The following is a 22,310-nucleotide window of genomic DNA, read 5'->3' on the forward strand; positions in this document are numbered from 1 at the left end:
CTCTAATGCTGACATTCAACTCCGATAGATGGGATTACTGCTGCGTACCGAGTATAACAGCCTAAGTGAATATTGGCGGGAAATAGCTGAGGAGTTGGATAACTTTCTTCTTTAGCATGCCAATCCTCTGGTTCATACAGTTTCTGATACTGCTGGTACGTAACACACTGGTTCATCATAGTATGCCAGCTATTCGATACCTACTCTGACGTGCTGTTTTGAACGAGCAGTGTGCGCACTTAAGTCAGAGGCTCAGTTAGTAGTAGTAGTATGAACTGGTCTGGAATTACAATTTAGCCCTATTCCAAATTATAGTACCACAATTCACTAAATAACTCAAAATTCAACCCTGAAAAGAGCCGTTTCTTAGGAAAAGCTTCTTCTTCTTCTTCTTCATCATCATCAGTTCCATTAAATCTTCATTAATTTTATTCCAAATTAGCAGTGAAGATGTGGTTTCTTCTCTGGCTAGGAGGAAAAATTGCCTCCACGACAGATAGTTCTTTCCCCCGCCAGTGTAGTGAATTGAGATTTTCCGACTCATCGGGTACTCCCAGGAAACAGATAAGTAAACGGGCATAGTTTTTGCCCTGGGACTATCCTCTATTTGAAAACCCCTCACCCCCGCCGAAAAAAGGACGAAGATTGTTCACGGACAACGGATGTCTGCGTCTTGGTCATTCCAGCTCTGTAGCTTTGGACTGTTAGTTCGGCAGCATAGTACTGTTCGTTAAAAGTGAGAAAATGTGTGGTTTTTCATTTGATTCAGTATTTCAAATAAAGGCATTGCTTTTAATCGCGCGATTCCTACTGACGTTACTGTAATGACCCATGTTCATTTCAGTTGGAAAAACCACTAAGAGAGAGTTTCTAAGAATTTATAAAGGCAGGTGGAAAATGAGTGTCTGCCATTATAATGAAAACTCCCCAACCTGATTGTGACTGACGGTAGGCAAGCTGGCCTACCATTAAAATGAAAATTCCCTAACCCAGTCTTCATATGAGAAAAGACGTTGGTGACTTGCCCGCCGTGCTTCTAGGGCACTTTAAGAGCTATGCAACTTAATACAATCTTGCTCACAACGTTTACACTACCTAAACTAGAATTCTGTATAAAATTTAGAATTCCATAGCGAAGCATGGGTACATCAGCTAGTAATAATAATTCTGTTTTGGTCTGGAACTTCTGTTTTGTTTCTGCGACTGCGCCAATATCCGTAGGCCATCTGGCTGGGTCATCAGCCGTCAGAGCTATAATGGCTTATATGCACCAGAGGTTTTTCATTGGCCATAGTCAGAATGGATCTCACCAACGTACAATCCTGGAAACTCAATACGTGGTAAAAAGAAGTCAACAAAGGTACCTGCCATCTCAGTGTTATCGGCCGGCTGATTGTTACAAAAACAAAACAAACACCCTGGTGCTACAGCTTTGACAGGCCTTGGCCAACGAAGCAACTGCTGCACAGGCTGAAGGCCTGCATATTAGACGGTGACATGTGGTCAGTGCAACAAATCCTTTCGGCCATTATTCTTGGCTTTCTAGTGCGGGGTCACTCTGTCATCATCGGATAGCTCCCAGACTGAATAAACCTTGAACCAGCCCTCAGTTCCAGGTAACCTAACAATTAAAATCAGGGCCTCTGGATAAGACGTAAGCTTGCTATCCCTACGCCACACTGCTGATAAATATTTCACCAGTTCATTTCGCAGATGTGAGACACGAACTATAGTATCTGTGTTTGTGAGATGACTAGAGCCTGGATTTCAATGTAAATGCATGTTTTTAAATAAGCTGGTTACATTTCACAAACTTTCCAAATAATCGTTTTATGGTTTTACAATTCCAAATAGGCGTTCTTTTTCCGTGCATGTTTGCATGTTTTGGCCTTTTTAGGAGAAAATTCATGCATAATGCATATTTTGAAGATTTTGGACTTAACAGGGAATATTTGGATGTTTGATATTGCATAATATGACTTTTCTTCTGACTTTGGTGCATATACAATGTTAACCTGCATAATAGTGCCTTTTCCGAATGTTAGTTTGCAGAATTTTTCCAGACGGAGAAAATGTATTCCTGGCATCCTATGTGACAACCAAAAGTACATACGGTAGAGGTCCTATAATCCAATTAACCAAACACTTTCTTATCTCTTGCTTGAGTAAACATTGACGTAGGCCTGAAGGCCCCACGTCGATCTTTAATTCTCAGGAATAAGGTGACCCAGTTTTACAGTTGTACATTGCTATGAACTGAACCATAAATTGTGCATTACTCATTGACGGCTCATTTTTACGTCTATGTGAGACGAACAAAACAAAACTTGTATTACACTTCTGTGGCACCGCGTTATTGAGATAGCAGCTTACAAATCTTGCTTTTGCATTGAACCATCTTCCGTTGTTGTCCTGGAATTTCTTACCCAACAAAACGTCTTTGTTATCACAGCTTCAATCTTTAGCAGTTATTGAAGACTTCATCTGCAATCATTTCACAGGGAAGTAGCTGCAGCAGCTAGAGATAAGCTGAACAAAGTGGTCCGTTCAAATCCTGATTTTGAATTCGTCAAGCTTATAAAAGATGTATTGTGGTGAAAATGCAAAAGCCGTACAATTTTACCTTTCTTCATTAAGTATGTACTTGTAACTTCTTGTGACATATAAAGATCACTTTCTGTGCTTAAGAATGTGCTAACAGATAAACGGTTGAGCTTAAATCAAGACAATTTGGAATAATTAGTTGTTGTATAATGTTTCAAAAGGAACTGAATTTTGAGTGTGCACATTTTCCAGTTTATAGTGCATGTTTTGCCAAATGATAGTGGATAAACGCATGCATATTTTGAGATTTGATAGTGCATGGAAATCAGGGCTATAGTCGTGACATATGAGGTGAGAAAATTGAGTCCTCAGGGACACCTGAGTTGAGTTACAACAGATAATTAAAAATTACCAAATAAAATGATAATCATTTCCATTTTTTTAAATTTCATGCAAAAGAATTAAGGTCACTACTGCTGGCCAGTCACAACTTAAAAATTGACTGCTCAAAGGATGAAGTGACAGCTTTATCACATGGTTCTATCCCCACCCCCACTTTCATTACAAAAGTGCAATCCAGTTTTAACATGAACATGATATCATTCAATTTCATACCATGTAGTACCAAACATTTCCCATCATACAAGGTGGTTAAGAAACACGAGGGCCATTTTAAGTGAGGACCGTTCTGGAACAAAATAAAAACTAACTTACTTAATATTTTTGGACAATTTATGTTTTAACACATATTAGCTACTTCCCCACATAGTCTTTATTTTTGTTCAAAAATGTGTCAACTAAGTTTTTGTAACCCTTTGTCATGGATGAGAACCATATTTGAACCATTATTAGTGAGGAGTGCCTGCCGGCAAGGAACCTTTTCAGATGAAGGGAGAGACGGTAGTGTGATCGAACTGCTGCAAACCAAATGATTCAATGTGAGTTCCAGTTCAAGTTACAGAGTGAGGTCTCGCAATGTCGTGAAACACCACCACTCCAGCAGACAGCGCATGGTCACACAATGCACAGCTCTCTGGCAGCATGAAGTCCACCTCTGTCCTCACCATAATCTTGCAAGCTGAGAAGTCTGCTTGAATTTCAGTTTTGTTGGAGATCATGAGGGTCACCACTCTCTTGATTGCTGTTGGGATTCAGTGGTCATGTGGGACACCCACGTCTCATGTGCCCAATAATGCATCACCTTCCTTGTGGTACCTGGTCAAAAAACAGCACACACTAGCAATTTCTTCATTGCGTTCCTGGGTCAGCATCTCTGCAACTCGCTGACTGCACAACTGTCTGTAGCCCAACTTTTCTAATACAATTTTGTAGAGAACTGACCTTGAAACATGTGGAAAGTGAAGTGACAAAAGGGATATTATGAACTGTCTGTTTGCACAAAGGGTAGCGTCAAAAGGTGGGGCTTGCCCTTTCTCCATCTAGCACCCCTAAGGAAAATAAATAAATAATAATAATAATAATAATAATAATAATAATAATAATAGTAACAACAACAATAATAATAATAACAACAACTTCATGTACAATATCATTGCTGATCAGAGATGGCCAATCACACTGTGGGTCATCACGAACATTCTCGCAACTTTCTTTGAATAACCTTACCCACTTACAGATGCCTCCTTCACTCATAGCTCACAGATCTGGCAATGCATTTCTACAGGTGGCACATTCCTTGCTGTCAATAACCAGAAAACTGACATCTCATATGCGGCGGGTCGCTCAATCGTCTTAATGAGTCCCTTTGCACACTACAAAATAACTACACAGCACCAAGTTGGCAACAAGTGTGCGTTTGTAAGCGAGAGATCCTGGCAGTTAGCGTGCATGTGCAAAAGAATGAACACGAGGAACTTTTAGAGATATGAATAACGGGTCCTTAATTAAAAATAGCCCTCGTAACAACACCCAGTTATCAAATGTTTCTTTCCCAATAAAACTCAGAAAAAATGTCAACAATATTATAACAAGCTAAAGAAAGCAGAACTTGTAAAGACACTCGGTAAGATACAGCACAGTATTAAAATACAGACACAGGAGACAACAACGACGTAACACTCAAAGATCAATTTATATTTTATTATAGGATAGGAACTTGAAATTGGAATCAATGTTCCTGCATATTCTAAAATGTCAGTCGGTTAGAAACACTGTATGATCCACAGGCAGTTACACAGATTACTTCTGAACTAGTCTTCAACGTCCAATAAGCGTATCATATTAGACGAAAGAGTTTTGTGCTGTCACGTCTATACAGTTGAACCTTAGTGTAACAAAATCATGTGCTCATATTCCGGCTTATAGCTCTGGAACTTAAAATCGGGTTTGAATGGTTGACATATAATTTGTTTGGAAATGTGGGACATCACTCAGGGTGCCTCACTAAAATTTTATTTTGCTATTTGCTTTACGTCGCACCGTCTTACGGCGACGATGGGATAGGAGGAAAGTGCTAGGAGTGGGAAGGAAGCACCCGTGGCCTTAATTAAGGTACAGCCCGAGCATTTACCTGGTGTGAAAATGGGAAACCACGGAAAACCATCTTCAGGGCTGCGAACAGTGGGGATCGAACCCACTATCTCCCGGATACAAGCTCACAGCTGCACGGCTCTAACCGCACGCCTAACTCGCCCGGTGCCTCGCTTAAATACACGGGTTGGGAAACTATAATTTAAAAAAAAAAAAAAAAAGAAAGGGAAAAAGTGGCGTTTTGAGGCACATGATTAATAAGTCTGAAACCAAAAGATGTAAGTTACGAAGGAGGTTAAGATAGAGCGTTTGACACCTTACATAGCCATATCAAATTGGTTCGAATTTGAAAAGAATAGCACAAGGGAGGGGTCCAAATTCTGAAGTTGGATTATTTTGCATCTGTAATTTGGCAATCCAAACTGGCCCACGTGTGAGGTATCACTAGAAAGCTCCCTCTGAGCATCAGATGACGCCACCACATTGATTGCAGTGTAACTCTTGGGACAAGGTTATGCAAGGATCAAAAATGTGACAATTTCTTTAATTTACCCCATACTGACTTCTATGTAAATTCCGACCCACGTTATATGCGTCAATGAAAAGTGAATCTTACACCTGACATAATACACTGACATGCCGAAAGTCATGGGATAGGCGTCTAGTATCGTGTAGGCTCCCCTCTAGCTCGGCCAATTGCAGCAACTCGTGGCACTGATTCCATAAGTGGAAGAAACACCCGTGGAGGGATTCTGACCCATGCCGCTTGGGCACCTACCCATAGCGTCCTGCCATTTGTAGGTGCAGTGTCTTGGGTGTGAATCAGTCTCACTGCCATGTCCCATAAATGCTCAATAGGGTTTATACCAGGCGAATGAGGTGGCTACAGCAACCGTTGAAACTTCTAGAAAGCTTCGGAACCAATTTTTGACAATTTGGGCCTGATGGCACGATGCATTATCCTCCTGGAATATCTCGTTGTGAAGTACGTGAAGTCCATGACGGGTTGCAAGTCGTCACCAAACAATTCAACATAACCGTTCAGGTGGATCAGCGGATCCAGCACATGCCACGTGAACACGCCGCACAATGTTATGGAGTTACCATCAGCATGTATGACAACTGGGGTCCATAGCTTGATGGGGCCTGCACCATATCTGAACTCTACCATCAGCTCAAAGCAACTGGAGCAATGACTCACTGGACCAGCTAACATGTCGCCAGTCCTCTGGGGTCCAATTAGCAACATCACGCCCAGTACCGTGGTGTTAATGAGGGCACTCTGGTAGGTCTTCTCCTCCCATACCCCACTGATGTTAAAGAACGCTGCACTCACCTGCTGGTACCTCTTGTATTGAACGTGGATGAGATCTCAACTGGGACGAAACGCTGGCAAACAGGAAGGAGTTAGCTGGAAAATTTATAATGTCCAATAACAGACCAACTAAACTGGTATTATAAATTTACTCATTCAGGATAAATATTTCAGGTTCCCTATGGGAATCAACATCTATATCATCTGATGGACAGGCAGGCAATCAAATCTTGGTAATGAGACAAAGTCTGCCGGTGGCTCCAAGTCGCCTACGCAGAGGCCTCCACGGCATGCACTAGCCATGCGTATTGGTAGGTGTGCTAGGTACCAACTGATGAGCCCAACTTAGCACACTAGGGCAAAATGCTGGCAAACAGGAATGAGTTAGCTGGAAAATTTATAATGTCCAACAATGGACCATTTATACTGATATTATAAATTTACTCATTCGGGATAAATATTTCAGGTTCCCTATGGGAATCAACATTTATATAACTTTGGGAATGGCGACCCCATCGTACTATATATGATTCATTCATTACATTGCTGACCCGCTCAATGACTGGAAACCAGGTTAGAGGTTTTAATTTACATTCATTATATTATATATGTATCGAATACATGGATCGCTTAAATATAACATAAGTTGTTCTTAAATAATTACTAACTTGATTTTATAGTTAATACAGGTTTTTATTTTAAAAAATGAAGCTGTTAAAAGCTTGTTACATGTATTATTACCTTTAAATACAGCTATCCTATGATTTTTGGCATGTCAGTGTAGTATCAATGTGGTAGAATTAACACAATTAGAGCAGAAGTTACAAGGTGTAAAATGTTTTAAACTGTATTTGATATCATTGGAAAAAGGAAACCTAATAGGACTGAACTGTGCCAATCATACTCAAACATCAACTCCAAAATATTATAAACACTCCAAATCATATGGCTTACAAAAGCCCACACTCCAACTACAAAGGAATGATACAGAATGGTATGGTACACGCATATTTCGGACTATCAACGTCGCTAGTAGACCAGTCAAATAAGTTTGCAAAAATAATATCAATAACATAACAGCGTAACATTCCCTTACTTCCCCAACCCATATATATATATATATATATATATATATTTAAGAAAGCACAATTTCACATGTTAGTGGATATACCGAACCAGGATAATGACCTTCAGAAATGAAAGTGTGAGAAAAAATTGTCTCCCCAGTCAGTAAATCTACGAGAGCAGCTGTATTTTAAACACTCTGAAAAGAGTCACTCACCTGAACTGTGTTTAGCTGACCAGATATCAGCCAACAATCCAGGGACAGATGAAATTTTGAGTAAATTTTAGGAGTATTTTGTTCCAAACGACCAAGTCAGTAAGCTATGTGCCAGTAGGTTTGCATGGCATCCACAGCCCTGAAAATGGTTTTCTGTGATTTCTCATTTTCACACCAGGCAAATGTGCTTCAATGCCGTAGCTGCCTCCTTCCTAGTCCATGTCGGTTCCTATCCCATCAACACCAAAAACCTGATAGTGTTACTGAAATGCTAAAAGAATAAAATTAAAATAAAATCAGATAATCAATTCGGGAACATGAAGAAACCTCTGCGTTGTTGCCATTTTGTGGATTTTACAGAACTGGACACAGCTGTCAAGGCATGGGTAAGCAGCACTCTGAAAGAATGGTTTCAGGAAGTTCTGGAGAGACTGACACATCAATGGCAAAAGTGCACAGAGTTACAAGGAGATTATGTAGAGAAGGTGGACATAACAACTGATGTGTAATGTACTTCATTTGGGTTGGAAAAAATGAAGTGTACAACAATACAGTACGCCCTTCATACATACAAAAAAAATTGTACAATTTGGTGTTGTGGATGACAATATTCACTTTGCTATTTACACTGTACAATTCATAAGTTTCTTAGAACACTATCAACATGTTATAAGTATGCAACAATTGGCTAGTTTCATAAATTTGTATACTTAGTGACATGTTTTATTCAGTTCTGTGTCCTGCTGTCTTTACATTTTGTGTTTATTTTTGTAGTGTATAAAACTATTGGAATTACTACCATGTTTTGTTTTTCAGAAGGCTAGATGCCAGTATGTTAATGTTATGAGTACTAGAAAAATTAAAAACATTTGTCATGGCCTGGGATAGCATGGTCTGCCTTATCATCGAGGACTGCCAAAGGACTACGACCAGTTTAAAGACCAAGATTCATTGTAGTTTAACAGCATGAACATTTATACGTAGTTATAAAAAATAGACACACGTGCATAATCAAACATACCATGCGAAGTATCCTTTGTGAGTTTCACCTTCCCCTGATCAAGAACATTATTGAATGCAGGCCAGCCACACCCTGAATCAAATTTTGTTTCTGAAGAAAAGAGGTCTTCTCCACACACGATGCATGAATATGTTCCTGATTCCTTCATTTTGTTGTACTTGCCAGTGAATGCTCTGAAATGTGCAAAGGTTCAATTACTTTTATATCATCATTTAATATAAACTTTAGGCCAAGCAGCAATACACAATATTCTCTTTCTTAGGTAAGTCTGTTTGTTTCTGAACCATCAAAACGAAGCTTAAATTTTTTCAAAAGAATGGACATATTAGTTAACATTCTTGATCCATACATTAGATTTTAAGTTATTTTGAACTGTCATAGTCTAAGCTCTAAGAGGCATCTGTTGCCATTAACATAATTCAAAATGAAATACTCATGGTACATAATCTTCAATGACTACTCAAAAGTCTTCAACATGGTAAACAGATCAGAGTTACTGGAGAAATTGCAGGACTTCATTGGCTATACATGGTTGACAAGACTAGTAGAACCGGGCGAGTTGGCCATGCGGTTAGGGGCGCGCAGCTGTGAGCTTGCATCCAGGAGATAGTAGGTTCAAGCCCCACCATCAGCAGCCCTGAATATGGTTTTCCGTGGTTTCCCATTTTCACACCAAGCAAATGCTGGCGCTATACCTTGGTTAAGTCCACGGCCGCTTCCTTCCCACTCCAAGACCTGTCCTATCCCATCGTCGCCATAAGACCTGTATCAAAGAGCTCACCCAGAAAGGAAAGCCATATGCAGATGACATGGCACCAGCTTCAAACAGTAAAAACGAACTACAGGGTGCAATTGACTTAATTACTAACAGGCAGAGAAAAATGAAAAAGATTTAAATACCAACAAGACAGAACTGGTAGTCTTAAGAAAGGGAGAAAAATTTGCAGAGATGAGAATGACTTCATCCTCTGTAAGGGACAAAAGGTGAAAATTAGTAACTAATACAAATACATGCCATGGAATCATTTTCCATGTAAGGATCAATTTTCTCAAGCCATCTGAGAGAGAGAGAATTGTAGCAGCCGGAGATCCATCAGTGACATTAAACACCTTCTGCACCTATCATTATGAGACTGTTTGAAGTGAAATTGTTGCTGACAGCCACATATGGCATGGAATTAATATGGGAGTACCTCTCAAAATGGCAAATCTGTACAAGAACTTGAAAATCTGAAGGCAAGATTCCTTAAAGCAGTTTTGAGCACTCTGAAAACATACGCTATCCCGACAGGTCTATGTTCTTATTTAAAGATAAAAATTTCATTGTTCTGTATTGAAAGTATTAACGTTAAAAATTAAATAATTGAAAAAGAGGTTCAACCTCTTTTTCAATTATTTAATTTTTAAGGTCTATGTTCTAGCGAAAGAGGCATTGCTAGTTGAAGATGTAAAACTCCAGTTCCTCCTGCCATCTACAGCGAGCTATAAGGAACTTTCAAAGGGTAGAGAAGGGTCCACTTATTCAATACCATTAGCTTACTTTAGTGTCCTATATAACTGGTAGCCTACTAGTTTCGACCCCACATACATTGGGTCATCTTTAGCCACGATCCAATTGGAAAACATATGCTCGCATACACCCAATAATAAAGAAAACAATCTGGTATGTCTCAATTTAAAACCAAAGTCTAAAACATTGATGAAGTCCGACACCACATCCAAAATTGAAACCAAATGACACATCAAAACTGCTGCAGCTGTAGCCGAACTATGTCGTCGCTCCTACAGCAAACAAACGTTCCTGAGTTGATCTGGGAGTTGGCATTCTCCATCTGTATAATCGAACTACCATAGGAGATTCATACAAAGAGGGCTAAAATATGGGACACTTTTTCCACGACAGATGCAATGGCAACTCCAGACTGGACATGAACAAGATACGACTTACGACATGGGCATCAGGTTTGCTGTACATGAGTTACACCATAAAGTGTGTAAAACAGGTAGGATTCCACAATCCGGATTCTGACTGAGTGTGGAAACAATGAGAGCAAGCATGTGAAAGATATCGTACTAGGAGCTGTATAGGTATTCGGACAAGAAACTATGACACAACTATGTCAATGAAATATAATCGTTCTTTAAACGTATGGCCACTAGCTGCAATCAAGATCATTATTATTATTAAAACGAAACCATCTTCTTAATCTCAATAAATATAACCTAAATTACCACCAAGAGTTTCAATTATGGAACTTTTGGCAATGCCACCAACTGAAGCTTTTAATCTGCATTAAATTACTGTGATATTTTTTTCTTACCTTTCAGTGCCCTTTTCTTGCGTTACATGGTATTGGATTGGAGTGAGACGTTTTTTCAGTTCTTCTTTAGAAAATGTCTGCTTTTCAGTTCCAGCCATATCTTCTAGTCCTTGTGTCAAGTACTGGACACGCTGGATCTAAAATGTAAACATGAATTCCATTCAGTTTTGGTCTGTGATCAGACAGCACCGCATTCTTCAAAGTTCGCCTTATTTGGACCGCAGCAGCCTTCGGCTGTTTTCGTATGTCGTTCGTTCAATTTAGACTGATGACGTCACTATGACAGCTGCTTCACGTTGTTTATGCTTGGCCAACCTCAAACATGACGAAGAAAAAGAAAAAGTTTTCTTCAGTTTTCTGTGATGATACAAAACAGACCTTTTGCTGTCATGCATGTGTTTTCCTGTGTATTATCCCGAATAGTTATCAACTGATTTACGAATCAAAATATCCCGTTTGCACGAAGAAACTCCCCCATCTTTCATGCACGTCAGTTCCACACTACACTTTCTCGGCTAAATGAAAATGCACCGCATGTGTTATATACTGTAGAATAGCACAGAACACTAACAGATAATAGTCAAGTATTATTGTGGCTTCCTGTCCAGTGTGCAAACCCAGTTGTTATTGAGGATACAGGTGAAAGCAGGATCATATATGACGTCTCCCGTGGTCTTGAGCGACGCCACATGTTGATAACGTTAATGTTATCACTGCTAACCTCGTTAAAAGTTCAGTGATGGTTGGTTAAAAACAGCAAAATTACCGTAATCTTGAATTGTGTTATATTGGCGAATAAAATGAATAAACATTTTCACTCTTGAATCTTGTCACGATTTTTTTTTTCTGTCTGGACACTATATATTAGGTATATTGCATATTTGTGCGCACTTATCATAATATTATTATTATTATTATTATTGTAGAGAAAGGGTTTCTCTCTCACAGCATGTACTTTCCTGCTATTAAAAAGTAGGAACCTGGAACCATGCTGGAACCAAATACAGTACTGTATTTGCTGTAACGCTGTAACTTTGCCTGGAAGGATATTTTATATTTTTATATCCTAAGGTTGGTGATAGTGGCAAAAGAACAATGCGAACCGGCAAGCGCTGAACGAGAAATATTACACCCACCGCCGTCTCGATCCTCCTATACTGCCTGTTCTATGCCACTAGTTTAACACAGGAAGGCGCGACTACCAATATTTCTCGAAGTCGCCGTAAGACTGCAGCAGTAGACGCACAATCTTCGCTATCAGTGTGGGTGTAGTACTGTGTTATTGGTGCATGAATGTGTGTGAAAACCTGGGTTATTTCGTACAATAAGTAAACGTGTCTGGTCACTTCCGTTCGTACAAGAGATACTTTGTATAGAACTGTTAAATGAATTAATCAGGTTATGCTTATAGACATTTCAAAAGTGATTTTAAGGTGTTGGTACTTGTTTCTTTCCGTTTGTGCAAGGTATGTTTTTCGCAGAACTAAAACTTCAGATTCTTTCCCCGAAATATTCAATTGTTGAGTACCATTTTGCCAATCTCGGCAAGGTGGTTCGCAGCCAGAAAAGATAAGACTCAATGAAATACCGTCTAGAAGGGAATTAAGAGAAAAGCGGCTGTCGGCTTTATCCAGGCAAGGACCTAATAAAGGAAGTAATTGGATATCTTCAGATTACGCTCGTATCTGTGCCTTTACACCTTATTTCGGAAGGTGATGGAGCCTCAGCGGCTCAGGCGGCAGCGCGCCGGCCTCTCACAGATGGGTTCTGTGGTTCAAACCCGATCACTCCATGTGAGATTTGTGCTGGACAGGCTTTTCTCCGGATACTCCGGTTTTTCCTGTCATATTTCATTCCAGGAACACTCTCGAATATCATTTCATTTCATCCGTCATTCATTAATCATTTCCCCGGAGGAGTGCGACAGGATTCGGTAGCCGGCACAATTCCTATCCTCGCTGCTAGATGGGGCTTCATTCATTCCATTCCTGACCCGGTCGAATGACAGAACAGGCTGCGGATTTTTTTCAGAAAGTGATTAAAGCCGTGGAGGATAGTGGATTCCTTGTGATAAGAATTGTGACGGACAATCACAAAACAAACGTATTCATGTTTAGACGTTTTGGGCAACCTCAGATATCCAAACGATAATATTCCAATCAAACTAAAAACAGGAAATCGAATCCTAATTTGCCGGTACTAGGTTCGTGTTGTTGAAGAGAGGATGAATTGTGACATTTGTGTCAGCAACATCTCACTGCCTAGAGCTTCGACACCGCTAAATGGAACTGATTATGCATCAGGACAGAGGAGGAATTCGATACCCGAAACCTTATTTTGTTGCTCTGGTGAAGCATTTGCAGGAGTTCGTTTAAGCTGCTGTGCTCTATTGTCGAAGTCCTTCAAACGTACGAGCGTAATACGAGGACTTGCAACGTCTTCCCTTTCAGAATACCGGGTGAGTTGGCCGTGCGGTTAGGAGCGCGCAGCTGTGGGTTTTCATCCGGGAGATAGTGCGTTCGAACCCCACTGTTAGCAGCCCTGATGATGGTTTTTCGTGGTACCCCATTTTCACACCAGGCAAATGCTCGGGCTGTACCTTAATTAAGGCCACGGCCGCTTCCTTCCAATTCCTAGGCTTTTTCTATCCCATCATCGCCGTAATACCTGTCCGTGTCGGTGCGACGTAAAACAAATAGCAACCAAAAAAAAAAAAAACTTTCAGAATGTGTTTTGTTACAGTGTGAAGTCAAATAACATCAGCAAACTGTTAGTGATATTATCCTAACCAAGTTCGTAAGACCTCTGTTATTTGATATTGCGTTGGCAAGAACACAAAAAGTTCGGTACCACGCCAAGCCTTCGTCCAGGCAAATCTTTAAATTGTGCATGAAGAGGCCAACTGCGACTTCATACATGTAATATTGCCGATATTTAATATTATTGATGTAATTTACGAGCTTCGGTGAACATATTACCATACTGCATAGTGTTTTGTAGGCTGTCGTCATTAGAATAAGTTTAGAACATTGTGCGTCTATGTCTGCCATCTAGCGGAGAAATGTTGTCGCAGCGTAGTCGCAAAAAGGCTCGCATAGAGCAGGCAGTATAGGAGGATCGAGACGGCGGTGATTACACCACACTGCGCAAATTGTCAAGTTTTTGTGTGTGTGTAAGTTAACATTTGATAGTGTGTGAAACTCATGTGTAAAAATGTCGAAGATATTTACACCTACGAATCAAATTCGTCTTACAAATGTCGCAGTAGTGCGAGTGAAGAAAGGCGGGAAAAGGTTTGAGATTGCATGTTATAGGAATAAAGTTCTGTCATGGAGAAATAACGTAGAGAAAGACATCGATGAAGTTCTTCAGACTCACACCGTATTTACGAACGTGTCGAAAGGGCAGGTGGCAAAGAAGGAAGATCTTATAAAAGCCTTTGGTAAGGACGACGTGACAGAAATCGCCAAGGAAATCTTGGCTAAGGGTGAACTTCAAGTGTCCGATAAAGAGAGGGCTTCACAACTCGACTCTCTCTTCAAAGACATTGCTACTACTGTCGCTGATAAATGTGTTAATCCGGAAACGAAACGACCTTATCCTGTTTCTATGATTGAAAAAGCTATGAAGGATGTGCATTTCTCTGTTAAACCTAACAGGAATGCCAAACAACAAGCCTTGGATGTCATTCCAATGCTGAGAGAGAAGATTCCCCTTGAGCGAGCCCAGATGCGGATTAAAGTAATTTCGTCTGGTAAGGAGGCAAGGAAGTTGAGGGAAAAGATAGTAAAGCTAGCTACAAGCACAGAGACTGAAAACTGGAATGGAGGTGAACTGAGTATTGTGTGTTTGATCGATCCAGGACATTACCGTGAAGTGGACGAACTTGTTAGGTCTGAAACCAAAGGGCATGGCTTGTTGGAGTTACTCAGCCTTAAGGAAGTTATGGAAGGAGAAGAATTGTTGGAATAATTGTAACCCACATAGTTTGTGGAATAAGGCAGTTGAAGTCTAGTGTTTGTGTTGCCTACATTCTTGTAACTTGTGACTACATTACAACAAATTCATATATTTTATTTTACAGAAAGTTAAATACCTTGTTTAGTCCCCTGTGGGAAGTTAAGCTATTCAATGTAGCCTATATGGGCACAATCTTTTAAATGTCGTTTCTGAAGAAAATACAGTAAGTGTTCACTGATAAATTTGTATATGGTCCTTCATTCTCTATATTGTGCTGCTTGTGACTTGTGTAGAAATCTATACTTCTGTAACCTAGCCTGTACTTCGCATCGCCATATATCGCACCACTAGTGTACACCCAGAGCTCCCAGTCTTCACCAGAGATATTTAAGGGCATCAGGACATGAAACGTGTATGTTTCAAGGCTCATTTTGTAGGTTCATGTCTAAGAAAGTATTTGTTTCAAGACTTGTCAAATTTTGAACACGCTGAAACATTAACTAGGGCAGAATACATGTAAAATGGGCACTAAATATGAAAATATTTCTTTCCCTGAAAAGGTTTGGCATTGGTTAACTTAAGTCATACCAAATTTTTTAGGGGAAGGAAAATACATTCTGTAGATATTCCTTGTAGCTTTTTAATGTACCGGTGCCAAGTTTGATTGGTCATTATGGTTCCTGAGAAAGTGTAGCTGAAGATGTTTACAAATGTTGCTTTTAGAACTGAAATGTTAACTCGCATTGACAGTGGTGCTGCCATATTTAAACAGCCATTTAAAATACACTTGTGGTGCAGGAACATACAAATAACTTATATGTTTTAAAAAGTTTAGTGATGGTTGTTTATAACAACTAACGATGTGCCATCTTCCCCGCTTGGTGCATTGATGGCCAATGGCTGCCAGTGTAAGGAATTTGTAGTGCACTAACAATCATGTGGGCAAACATTACTGTTTAATTGTGCCTTCAATGGGGTCTGTAGACCCCCAATGGCTACTGTTGGTGACTGTGGTTAGATTGTAGTTTACCGTGAAGTACTGTTTGTGACAAAATTACAAGTGACTGGTTAGGTTCTGTTCACCTGAAAGTATTGTATGCGTCTTGGGCAAAATTTCACTATATGCAGCCTTTTTCAACGCAGACATCTAGGTGGGATTTCACTGTCTTTTGTTTCTTCCTCATGATTGACAATGATTGAGCTGTGCACAAGGCTGCCAACTTTTGAACTTACAAACTAGTGGTATGCCTACATCGTTAGCTGAAAGCATGCCAACAAGTGACAAAACCATTGGCCTGGATTGGTTAGGTCCAGCTAATGACAAAACCATTGGTCTGGACTGGTTAGGTCCAGCTAGTGACAAAATGTTGGTGTGGACTGGTTGGGTTCAGCTAGTGCCAAGAGCATTGGTCTGGACTGGTTGGGTCCAGCTAGTGCCAAGAGCATTGGTCTGGACTGGTTGGGTTCAGCTAGTGACAAAACCATTGGTCTGGACTGGTTGGGTCCAGATAGTGACAAAATGTTGGTGTGGACTGGTTGGGTCCAGCTAGTGCCAAGAGCATTGGTCTGGACTGGTTGGGTCCAGCTAGTGCCAAGAGCATTGGTCTGGACTGGTTGGGTCCAGCTAGTGCCAAGAGCATTGGTCTGGACTGGTTGGGTCCAGCTAGTGCCAAGAGCATTGGTCTGGACTGGTTAGGTCCAGCTAGTGACAAAACCATTGGTCTGGACTGGTTAGGTCCAGCTAGTGCCAAGAGCATTGGTCTGGACTGGTTGGGTCCAGCTAGTGCCAAGAGCATTGGTCTGGACTGGTTGGGTCCAGCTAGTGACAAAACCATTGGTCTGGACTGGTTAGGTCCAGCTAGTGCCAAGAGCATTGGTCTGGACTGGTTGGGTCCAGCTAGTGCCAAGAGCATTGGTCTGGACTGGTTGGGTCCAGCTAGTGACAAAACCATTGGTCTGGACTGGTTGGGTCCAGCTAGTGACAAAACCATTGGTCTGGACTGGTTGGGTCCAGCTAGTGCCAAGAGCATTGGTCAAGACTGCTTAGGTCCGGCTAGTGATATGGTTGTGGTGATTTTTGTCTTAAGAGGAAATACAACTAGGTAATCATCCTCTCTGAACAAATGAAGTGTAAAAGAAATTTAAAATAAAACAATATTATGTATTCAACAAAGGAATTTTGAAACGAGGTACAAAGTAAAACAAAAAAGTATTAAATTAAGCCGAAAAGATCACTAACGAATCAATAGGGAACGTGAGTTCCGTGGGTAATAACACTTGCAATTTATGTACCCTTGATTAATCCACTGTCGCACATAATGCGGATGACGATAGCAGTAATCACGTCATCGGCTAATACTGGTTCCAGTGTTTCCTGCTTGCCGAGGCGCTGTATTAGGCCAGAGAGATCAGTGCTTTCTGTGAGGATGACAGACTGTTGTCATTGAAACCACTGTTGGTAACAGTGATTGAATGCAATAAACATAAGAATTGTCGTTCTTTACAGAAATATCTCGAACTATCATAGCAGTGAAGTTGGTTTTTCACTATTATTGTGCAACATTGAAACTGACTATATCTGACTAACCAGTATTCCATCAGACACACACGCAGGCAGACAGAATGTTAAGCAGCGACTCATGAACAATGATGGGCAGGATGTCCAGCCTTACCAGTCTATGTTCCAGACTATGTTAATAGCAATTCAGATACATACGACAGTGAGATCTTTCGTGGTAATTACGAGTTACTTTGCAATCCCATCTGTCTTAATGATAATGTAAGACTTTTAAGTCCTTACCTGTCAAGTGACATGTTAGCCAATTGCTGGATCCAATAGACTATGGACTTAGAGATTGTTGCTTCAAATTGACCTGTCACCAGGAATTTAAAATAGTTAAGTTCAATTCATATAAGTTGCAAAGATATAAGATGTAAATAAATGTAAGAAAGGATAATAAGATATCATCCGTCACTACTGATCTGCATTTATGGCAGCCGCCCAGGTGGCAAATTCCCTATCTCTTGTTTTTGTAGACTTTTCTTACATAATTGCAAAGAATTTGGAAAATTAATGAATATCTCCCTTGGTAAGTTATTCCAATCCCTAACTCCCCTTCTTATAAACAAATATTTGCCCCAATTTGTCCTCTTGAATTCCAACTTTATCTTCATATTGTGATAATTTTTACTTTTAAAAACCCCACTCAAACTTACTCGGCTACTAATGTCATTCCATGCTATCTCTCCACTGACAGCTCGGAACATACCACAAATGATATAGATGTTGATTCCTATAGAGAACCTGAAATACCTGTTACAAATGAGCACACTTATAATACCAATACAACACACCATGCCACGATATGGCAACACAGAGTTCTCCAAATCTGAGTGGGACAGCAGAGTTTTGGGCAATGTGGGTTGAAGGTACCAATACTACCGAGCTCGATAGCTGTAGTCGCTTATGTGCGGCCAGTATTCGGGAGATAGTAGGTTCGAACCCCACTGTCGGCAGCCCTGAAAATGGTTTTCCGTGGTTTCCCATTTTCACACCAGGCAAATGCTGGGGCTGTACCTTAATTAAGGCCACGGCCGCTTCCTACCCTTTCCATTCCTAGCCCTTTCCTATCCCATCGTCGCCATAAGACCTATCTGTGTCGGTGCGATGTAAAGCAACTAGCAAAAAAAAAAAAAGAAGGTCCATTATTGGACATTATAAATTTTCCAGCTAACTCATTCCTGGATGCCAGTGGCTAAGTTGGGCTCATCAGTTGGTAAATAGCACACCCACCAAGACGCATGGCTAGTAGCCTACGCAGTGGTCTCCATGGTATGCACTAGCCATGGGTCTTGGTAGGTGTGCTAGGTACCAACTGATGAGCCCACCTTAGCACACGGGGGCGAAACGCTGGCATCCAGGAATGAGTTGGCTGGAAAATTTATAATGTCCAATAACAGACCATTTATATTGGTATTATAAATTTACTCATTCAGAACAAATATTTCAGATTCCCTATGGGAATCAACATCTGTATCAGTTTCTTTAAAACATAAATTTGTGTTTCTTTCAACACGTTGAGCAACATGCTGCCATATAGTGACACGCTTGGCATCAAATTTGAAACACCATGCCACGATATGGCAACACAGAGTTCTCCAAATCTGAGTGGGACAGCAGAGTTTTGGGCAATGTGGGTTGAAGGTCAGCTACTACATTGGTACCAAAGAGCGGGGTACATGGCACATCTCTACTGTGTGGCACCAGATGGCATCGCAGTATTCTTCTAATTCCACTGAGTGGTGAACCTTGCAGTTGCAAGCATGCCAGACAAGTCATTCCTTGTTCACATCTAAATTATCATGCTGTAATTATATAACTTGTATGCAACAGTATAAAATATTGGAAGACATAGATGCAATGTAATGAGTGAGAACAGTATGATGAAACACACAATGCTTCCCTGGAGAGGTGACAATTTATGTTTGGCAAGGCCACAGATAAATGTGTCAAAGAAGTTAAGCATGCAAGGATACAGGCTCCACTTACAAATTGAAAATATACACTGTTGAAGGTAAATTCAACCATCAAATTCCACTGTTATGGAACTTGTGGGCCTATATCCGTACACCGATATTCACTACATATTGGTTGAACTAGCTGAGCTGTTATGTATATCCAATCCTCCTCCAATTTCTATGCGGGGTCGGGTATGAAGAGAGATGAATCTTCGTAGTATGTTTTTATGACAGGATGCCTGGGAGAGAGTGCTGGCACATATCCTACTCCTGTCAAAGAGCAGCAAGGGGTCTGCTCAAGTCTTAACGTCTCCATCTGACGGACGAATCACCATCAACAGCATCATATGCCCTCACTCCATATAAGCACTGTGGAGAGGTTTGAAATTTAATTCAGTCTTTTGGCATGCAATCTAGTGATTAGAAATTGTATACCACCACCTCCACTACCCTAGCGGCCATTATTCTGATGGTAAATTTTTCCGACCAATGCGACTTGAACCAGCTAATGACGTTTTCAGACTTCACGGCCACTGGGCTGTGAGATGTTACCAGACCACAAAATACGCATTATTGACATGTCGGTTGACAGCCCTGAAGATGGTTTTCTCCATGGTGACCCATTTTCACATCAAGCAAATGCTGGCGTACCTTAATTAAGGCTTCCTTCCCACTCCTAGCCCATCGTTGCCATAAGACCTATATATTTTGGTGCAACAAAAAGCAAACTGAAAAAAAAAAATTAAGAGGAAGATGCATCAACTTTTCAGAGAAGCAAAAAAAAAAAAAAAAGAAAAAAGTCCTTTGTTCACGAGTGTAACAACTAGAGTGAGTGATTAGTGGATGTTTTAAGTAGGTTAATGTGAGCAATTTGAAAATAATTTCACACTATTAACATAATTTAATATTTAATAAATATTTGACTTACAGAATTTATGCTGGTTAATTTAAATTTGCAATTAAATGTATACTCGGAATTCCTTGACTGAATGGCCAGTGTCGAGGCTTTCAGTTGAGAGGGTCCCGGGTTTGATTTACAATTGGGTCGGGGATTTGAATCCTGTGTGGTTAATTCCTTTGCCTCGAAGACTTGAGTTTTGGTATTTTTTCCCGACACTCTTCTCTTCATAAACAATTGCAGCACAGATCGCACCTGCGACCCGACCAGGATGAGAGGAAAGGAGTTACAAACGTTATTCAGGATTTGTGTTGAACTTTCAGTGGCATTATATTTTATGTCTCACAAAACGTGGTGCGACACCATAAGACATTAAGAACAAATATTTGGTTTAATGGTCCACCCAGTCAACACACTACACTTTACAAGTGAGATAACACTTAATCTTAAAATATTTTATGCATTCTTTGGTACATGTTTCGTCTTATTTGAGACTTCTTCAGCCATAGTGCCTCAAAAATTATTTTATCTAGTTAAAATACAGAATTATTGCTGCCCAAGAATTTAAGATTGATGAACACGTGTCCTTTCTAGAATGTTTAAAAAGACACTAAAATTAAACACACTGTGTTTCTATAATACTGCCCACCACTTTCTTAGGAAAAATCTTTTACATGTTAAAATTTGATTCATAGCATTATCTTCTAGTTAATGTTGCTTGAGGTTTGACATAGCTTCAGTGTACTGAATAAGGTGGAAGTTAAGCTTTGACCTTGGAAATGGACAAATAGGACCTTATCATTTAATCATTCACCAACTGGAGAATACTGAAGCTTTCAATCTGATAACATTCAAGAGACAAGGTCCTCAAATTTATGTTGAATTTATAAATTGCAACCATAAGATGTCACACATGTCCTTGCCATGATGTGATACTGTTCACTTAGTACATCATATAAATATATTCCAAGATTGTATAAACAGGGACCGAGTGAGTTGACTGCACGGTTAGGGTCGCATAGCTGTGAGCTTGTATCTGGGAGACAATAGGTACGAATTCCATCGTCGGCAGTGCTGAAGGTGGCTTTCCGTGATTTTCAATGATCACACCAGGCAAATGCTGGGGCTGTAGTCTGATTAAGACCACATCTTCCTTCCCAGTCCTGCCCTTTTCTATCCTAACATTGCCGAAAACCTTTGATGGAGCCGTGCAATGTTAAACCACTAACAAAAAATATATCTTACAGGTTTTAGTGCCGCGAGTGTCTGAGGGCATGTTTAGCTTGCCTGGCCGAGGCGGTAAAGGCGTCTTCGGTTCACCCGGTAGGATGTGGGTTCGATTCCCCGTCAGGAAGTCAAAAAATTTAAGAACAAGATTTTCACTTCTGGAAGTTCACTCACCCTACACCAAAAATGAGTATCAGGTTAAGTCCTGGGGGCAAAGGCGGCCGAGGGTAGAGGTGACCATATTACCCCACCAAGCCTTTACTTCCAACCCTCCAAGAGTCTCCGTGGTCCGTTTGGAGATTACATGACTTTGGAGCTGATCTTTCTGTTTGACGCCCGTGGGCGTTCTGCACGTCTGGATGTGGGATGATGATGAGGCACATAGCCTACTCCTGTCAGATAATAATAATAATTTCATGTGGCTATTTCTAGCCGGGTGCAGCCCTTGTAAGGCAGACCCTCCGATGAGGGTGGCCGGCATTTGCCATGTGTAGGTAACTGCGTGTTATTATGGTAGAGGATACGGGTATGTGTGGTATGTGAGTTGCAGGGATGTTGGGGACAGCACAAACACCCAGCCTCCGGGCCATTGGAATTAACCAATGAAAAAATGCCCGACCCAGCCGGGAATCGAACCCAGGACCCTCTGGACCAAAGGCCAGTACGCTGACCATTCAGCCAACAAGTCGTACTCCTGTGAGATAACACCAAGGCTTAACGTCCCCATCCCATTG

General features: G+C 40.6%; 2 protein-coding genes across 5 annotated transcripts in view; one reads left to right on the plus strand and one right to left on the minus strand.

Moving 5' to 3' along the window:
• SelR (methionine sulfoxide reductase SelR) overlaps positions 1–11,437 on the minus strand; it is a 60,187-nt gene extending 48,750 nt beyond the window's left edge. For 2 of the 4 annotated variants that reach the window (XM_067158189.2, XM_067158187.2), the window contains exons 1-2: positions 10,974–11,437; positions 8,653–8,825 (exon numbers count right to left, since the gene is read on the minus strand). In XM_067158189.2, coding sequence (XP_067014290.1) covers positions 8,653–8,825; positions 10,974–11,071 — 271 coding nt within the window. In that variant the 5' untranslated portion in view covers positions 11,072–11,437. Of the gene's footprint in view, positions 1–6,370; positions 6,446–8,652; positions 8,826–10,973 lie in introns of all 4 variants that reach the window. The other 2 variants (XM_067158188.2, XM_068230378.1) reach the window with 2 other exon arrangements.
• A 2,673-nt stretch (positions 11,438–14,110) lies between these two features.
• Positions 14,111–15,175, plus strand: Sbds (SBDS ribosome maturation factor). Its single transcript, XM_067157668.2, has one exon. The coding sequence runs from the start codon at positions 14,187–14,189 to the stop codon at positions 14,943–14,945; it is 759 nt and encodes a 252-aa protein (XP_067013769.1). The 5' UTR covers positions 14,111–14,186; the 3' UTR covers positions 14,946–15,175.
• Positions 15,176–22,310: the final 7,135 nt, after the last annotated feature.

The sequence above is a fragment of the Anabrus simplex genome, chromosome 14 (assembly GCF_040414725.1).
Source record: "Anabrus simplex isolate iqAnaSimp1 chromosome 14, ASM4041472v1, whole genome shotgun sequence".
Classification (NCBI taxonomy): domain Eukaryota; kingdom Metazoa; phylum Arthropoda; class Insecta; order Orthoptera; family Tettigoniidae; genus Anabrus; species Anabrus simplex.